At 50.1% G+C, this 6,379-nt stretch overlaps 1 protein-coding gene across 1 annotated transcript; it reads right to left on the reverse strand.

Moving 5' to 3' along the window:
• Window positions 1-330: 330 nt before the first annotated feature.
• LOC133052826 (ferritin heavy chain-like) lies at window positions 331-1,005 on the reverse strand. The gene has a single exon (XM_061137663.1). It carries the CDS (start codon window positions 1,003-1,005, stop codon window positions 331-333), a length of 675 nt encoding a protein of 224 aa, XP_060993646.1.
• Window positions 1,006-6,379: the final 5,374 nt, after the last annotated feature.

The following is a 6,379-nucleotide window of genomic DNA, read 5'->3' on the forward strand; positions in this document are numbered from 1 at the left end:
GAAGGTACATTTTGTATTGTTCAGGGTCCCATGCATCCCCTTCTTCCCTCCCTCTGTGGAGATGCTGAGCTTCCTGTGGACAGGGCATTGGTAACTCAAGAGACTCCCAGATACCTGTTTGAAAACTTGAAAGGTGAAGGGTTTGCACGCGTGAATCAACAAGGGACCTTTATTTCTTTAGGAAGCAATTAGTTTACTGGAAGAACTGGCAACACTGAAAGAAGGAAAACTTAAGTGAACTTATTCTGCAGGGGCAATACTGCAGACTTCATGGCAGGCAGGGTGACCGTGGGCACTCACCCAGGACTCAGGGGAAAGTCCAGTCCAGCCTCAGTCCTCCTTGTCGCCATCACCCAGGGTGAGCTTGTCAGAGAAGTACTCTGCCAGGGCACCTTCCGGGGACCCCGCGTTGCTCAGGCTGCTGACATGGTCCTCCAGCTCCTTGATGAACTTGACCTGCTGGTCCGGGTAGCCGGTCCCCAGGCAGTGGCACAGGTCGGCGTCGCAGCTCTCAATGGCCAGCTGGTGCAGGTCGAGGAGGCTCTGGTTGACGCACTTCTCCAGGTGCAGGGTGTCTTGCATGGCCTGGCGTCCGCTCTCCCACTTTTGGGTCTCGGGCTGTCTGATGTCGAGGAAGCAGACGCGGCCCCCACGCTGGTTCTGCAGCAACGCCAGGCTCTCGGCTGTCCTGCTGTGCTGGTGGGAGCGGAGCAGAAGGAAGCGGGAGAAATTCTTCAGGGCCACATCATCACAGTCGAGGTAGAAGGCCACGGCCCGGCACTGGAAGGAGGCGTGTGACTCCAGGGCGGCGTGCTTGTGGACCGCGGCCTCACACTCAGGGCGGTAGTTGCAACGCACCTGTGAGGGCGGTGTGGGCAGCACGGCGGGCCACTCCAAGAACCAGGAAATGGCGGCTCGGATGAGGTGTCTGCCGGGCTGGAATCGGCCGGGATGCGGGCGCGGGCGCGGGCGCCGGCGCCAGCGGACTCGTCGAACCGTTCCCATGGTGGACGGTGTGGGCGGCCGGAGGCGAGCTCAGAGCTAGAGGGCAGGTGGCTGGGTGCGGGCTCTGGGCTGGAGGGGTAATGGCGGCCGCTGGGCGGGGTCAGTGCCTAGGCTTGAGATTGGCTAAGGAAGAGGTCCCGTGAGTGGGCGGGGTCCGTGGGCGGGATCTGTGGGCGGGGCTAGACCACTGTCTATGAAAGACAAGGTGAGGCAGAGCCGCTTTGAGCTGAGTGCTTCGCATCTACAAAGTTTTCCATTTGCCGTAATACTTTTTTCCCAAGGACTTTCTCTTATTATCTAATTGCTCCCTTTTATAGCACCCTGTTCCCATTTTATAAGCCCACTGTCATCTTTACAGTTCTGAGAATATGAATTTGGAATTTTTGGTAATGTTCTCTTCTGTTTCCTGTCGTATCGTTGTTTTTTCTGTTGTTGTTGTTTTTTCTCCAGAAATAGTTCTGTTTATTCATCATGGCCTCTTTCACTTCTGTCAAATATCTGGTAAACATGTGTCCATACATATTTGTGAGTAAAGGACCCAGGTTCGATCCCGTGCATCTGGAAGTTCCTCTGGAGAAGGGAATGGCTACTTACTCCGGTACGCTGGCCTGGAGAATCCCTTGGACAGAGGAGCCTGGCGGGCTAAAGTCAGTGGGGTCGCACAGAGTCTCACACGACTGAACGACTAACACTTGCACTTTTTTCGTTGTGATTTCACCGCCCCCCTCCCACCCCGCCTTGTGGTTCTTATTATGATTGCAAGAGGTGCCTCAGGAACAACCCTTAGGGAACTTTGCAAAGAAAACATGGCTCATTACTCACAGGTCCTGGAGGATGCATGGCATGCGTCAGGCTGCCCAACCAGGTCATGGGTAGAAAGGGAGGACACGTGCAGCCTGGGCTACTTTTACTGGGGGCTAGGATGGGATGCCTAGTGTGTTACAGATGGAGTCTTTCTTGGTGAATTGAAAACATGAGCGTGAATTAAAATGTCAGACGGGAAAAACAAGTGGTCAGATGGTCAGCTGTCCTAGTCAACCAGTGGTGTCTAAAACAAAGGAAACTTCTGTGATGGGGAAGCCTGGCTTTCATCTAGTCTGGTCGCTGGCACTGTTTATTTTAGACAGCTGTCTGTGATGTGGCTGCCGTGGCAATCAGCAGCTTAAGATCAGGCACTTAGTTTACAATAAAAATCAAACAAACAAACAAAAGACAACTCAGGGGACTTCCCTGGTATTCCAGTGGCTACAACTCCAAACTCCCAGTGCGGGGGGCCTGGGTTCAGTCCCTGGTTGGGGAACCAGATCCCACATACCACAGCTAAGACCCAGTGCAGGCAAACAAAACAAAACAACTCAGGCGCTGAAGAGTACAGCCCAGCCTGTGATGCTGAGACAGCAGATCTAGGAGGTGAGGACCTGAACGGCCTTCAGGTGCTGTAGGCAGGGCCGCTGTCTGTTTCTGGGTGGTCCTTTTGGCCTGAGAACGGACTGACAGTCTGAAGGGCCTCTTGGTCTAGGGTTGGGTCACCCAGGCAACATCCAGCAAGTTCCGCCAGGTAACATCATAGTGGCTCGTCCTCCGGTGCCAGCGGGCAGTGCACTTAGTCCATTGTTTCAGGAACGTCTCAGTCCCCGTTGCAGTGTTCCACAATGTGAACTGGGGAGCAAGCCATCTGGGTGAGCAGCTACATCTCCAACATGGTACCATGGCTCTGGGATGTCATCTCCAGTGGACGAGGCATAGGTGTCTCCAGTGGTGAGCTCCTGGCCTGGGATATGGCCCCCGGGAGTGGTATCATCTCCAGCGATGAGTCTGTCTCACTCACGAGTGAGGTCCTCTGGAGTGGAGGCCACCCAGCGGTGGGAACCCATGTGGATATGCAGTATTGGTCATCGGCTGGGCACAGGCTGGCCTGATATAACGTAGAGGCTTCCTTGAGGGCTGAAGGGTATATCTGATGCCTGCTGCTTGTGGAACAAACTGTTGAGAGCTCTGTGGGGTCATCAGGGGCATCTTTAGCAGTGGAATGAGTGACTGTCCTTTCCTTCCTGGAAGAGCTCATCCAAAGCACATGGACATTCTGGGCACATTTACATCCCAGGCCTGAGGCGATCTATTGATGCTACTTCGGCACAGCCATGAGGGCAGTCCCTGCACAGATCCTGGGAGCACATTCCCCATATCCAGATGGGTTTTATGTAGGAGCGATCATGGGGCAACTGGACTTGTAGCCCTATTTGATGTTGATACTGGAGGGCAAGTATCGTTTGGCTCTTGCTTCCAGAGAGCCCATTGCCTTTAAAGGGCTTCCCTGGTGCTTCAGAGGCCAAAGAACTTGCCTGCAAGGTGGGCGACATGGGTTTGATCCCTGGGTCGGCAGGATCCCCTGGAGAAGAGAATGGCTACCCAATGCAGTATTCTTGTCTGGAGAATCCCATGGACAGAGCAGCCTAGTGGGCTACAGTCCATAAGGTTGCAAAGAATCTTACACGACTGAGTGACTAGCAGTACACTACTAACTTTGGATTACTTGGCATTTAATAAAGGTGGTTGTCAGAGGCTTTATACTTCACGTGCCTCTTTAAAGGCTATTGCTTTTTGAGTTCTGATACTTGGCACCGAGCTGGCGTTTTCCTACTACTACGTCAGTGGTCTTGGCTCTTGCTGGCCTCCCCGCAACTCTTACCTTTGGTAGAATTTCTCCAGGGACTTCTGGTTGAAGTTTGTCTCTCCATTGTCATAGCACAGTTTGGAGGGTGGAGGCTTGACCTAGGAGTACTTTAGTGTCTCCTTTCTCTGGTGACAATGTCACTTGGGCATTTAACTTTGTTAAATGTTCCCCCAGGAAGGGAATAGTCCATTCAGGCAGATACAGAAAGCTGCGTCCTATATATGCTTTTTTTTTTCTCCCCCAATTGCATACATCTGAGGTGGAAAATGGAGAGTGTGTCCATGTAGGAATGCCCTGGGTTGACCTTGGTCATCTAGCGCTTTGGGAACTTGTTTTGTTGGATAATGCCCTGCCTGAGGGCAATTTAAGAGATACTAATTTTAAATATGTTTAAATTTAAATTAAACATTTACAATATAAGAAACCATCTACTCTTTTACTGCTGCTGCTAAGGCACTTCAGTCGTGTCCAAGTCTGTGCGACCCCATAGACAGCAGCCCACCAGGCTCCCCTGTCCTGGGATGTTCCAGTCAAGAACACTGGAGAGAGTTGCGATTTCCTTCTCTAATGCACGAAAGTGAAAAGTGAAAGGGAAGTTCCTCAGTCGCGTCCGACTCTTAGCGACCCCATGGACTGCCGCCTAGCAGGCTTCTCTGTCCATGGGCTTTTCCAGGCAAGAGTACTGGAGTGGGGTGTCATTGCCTTCTCTATCTACTCTTTTAAGCAATAGTTTTTCGATCCCTATTTTACACATGAGAAAACAGAGGCATGGGGAATACGTGTAACTCTATGGCTGATTCATATCAATGTATGACAAAACCCACTGAAATGTTGTGAAGTAATTAGCCTCCAACTAATTAAAAAAAAAAAAAAAAGAAATTAACATTCCCCCATGCCCTCAATTTAGTAAGTGGCTAGAATGGGATTTGAACCCAGGCCATCTATGTGGTAGAATCCACGACAGCAAACTGTTTCTCTAAAACAGGGGAGTAAGAAGGACCTTTAGGCTTCCCTGGTGGCTCGGTGGGAAAGACTCCGCCTGCCAAAGCAGGAGACCTGGGTTTGATCTCTGACCTGGGAAGATCCCACATTTTGCAGAGCACCTCAGCCTCCGCATCACAACTACTGAACCGGTGCTCTAGAGCTGGGGAACCACAGCTGCTGAGCCCATGTGCACCAACTACTGAAGTCCAAGCGCCTCGAGCCTCAAGGTAAGCACACCTTGCCTTGGTGTGCAAGAGGCGAAGCCACCGCCGTAAGAAACCCACATACCGCAACTAGAGAAAAGCCTGCGCAGTAACGAAGCCCTAGCACAACCGAAAAGTCAATTTCTAGTGATAAAGATCAACAGCTTCTCACCTGGTGCTTGCTGCTATCTAGAAGAGAACAGTGAATTGACATATGACATATGTAGGATCTGAGACACTGTCAGAGAGAGGAAAACGAAAGTGGTAGTCACTCAGTCGCGTCCCACCCTTTGCAACCCCATCGACTGTAGTGGCTAGGCTACTCTGTTCATGGAATTCTCCAGGCAAGAAGCCTGGAATGGGTGGACATTCCCTTCTCCCAGGGATCTCCCTGACCCAGGGACTAAAGCCGGGTCTCCTGCATTGCAGGCAGATTCTTTACCGTCTGAGCCACCAGGGAATGCCCATCAAAGAAAGAGGAGTGATCCTCAATGTGAGCAGAGAATGAAACAGAGTGAAAAGACCCCGGTTGTCTAAGAACAAAGGAACAAGCACATTTTCTGGAAATTTAAGTGAGGAGACTTAATCCTCATTTAAAAAAAATCTTCAAGTGCAGTCATGGTGAAATGGGAAAGTTAATTCCTTGGTAGCCAAGCTTGTTTATATATTTGTAAGAATTCAAAATAAGAGTTATTCGATCCATCGTGTCCGACTCTCTGCGATCCCATGGACTGTAGCTAACCAGGCTCCTCTGTCCATGGTTTTCTCCAGGAAGAATACTGAAGTGGGTTGCCATTCCTTTCTCCAGGGGATTTTTCTGACCCAGGGATCAGACACAGGTCTCCCACATTGCGGGCAGATTGTTTACTGTCTGAGCTACAGGGAGGAATATTTGTAAATATTCAAAGCAGTTTGCAAACTTTAGGGAGTCTCAAATTGACCTTGTGTCAATCTGAAGACCCTGTCTTATCAAGGACCACCTGCCTGTCCTTGATAAGACAGGCAAGGTCTGTAAAAATATTAACTTTTGCCTTATTAACCACACCTAGTCATGGAAGAAACATATTTTGAGTGTTTTTAGTAGGCAAAAGCAATATTAGGGTTTACATGTGTAGAGACTTCATCTGATCAAATAGAGTTGACCAAGAGGCTGAATTTTTAAAGGGGAAGAGGAAAAAATTAAAGATTTTTTTTTTTTTTTTTTTTTGGCTGTGCTGGGTCTTTGCTGCTGTACATGGCCTTAGTTCTCCTGAGGCATGTGGGATCATAATTCCCAGACCAGAGATCGAAGCCATATCCCCTGTGTTAGATGCCAGCTTCTTAACCACTGGACCACCAGGGAAGTCCCTATCATTTTCGTAAGAGATCATTTTTTTCTTTAAATTGGAAAATTTCTTTCTGCACAGTCAGAAAAGGATAAAAAGTACAGTCTTCTCCCCATTCTGAAAGGCGACCCCAGGAGGCCACACTGAGGTCCCGAACAGGCTGATTTGGGGCCACGGGGTGTGGGCAC

Source organism: Dama dama, chromosome X (assembly GCF_033118175.1).
Source record: "Dama dama isolate Ldn47 chromosome X, ASM3311817v1, whole genome shotgun sequence".
Taxonomy (NCBI): Eukaryota; Metazoa; Chordata; class Mammalia; order Artiodactyla; family Cervidae; genus Dama; species Dama dama.

Coding starts and splice junctions, on each gene's coding strand:
- LOC133052826 (XM_061137663.1), bottom strand. CDS start 1,005: ATGGGAACGGTTCGACGAGTCCGCTGGCGCCGGCGCCCGCGCCCGCGC.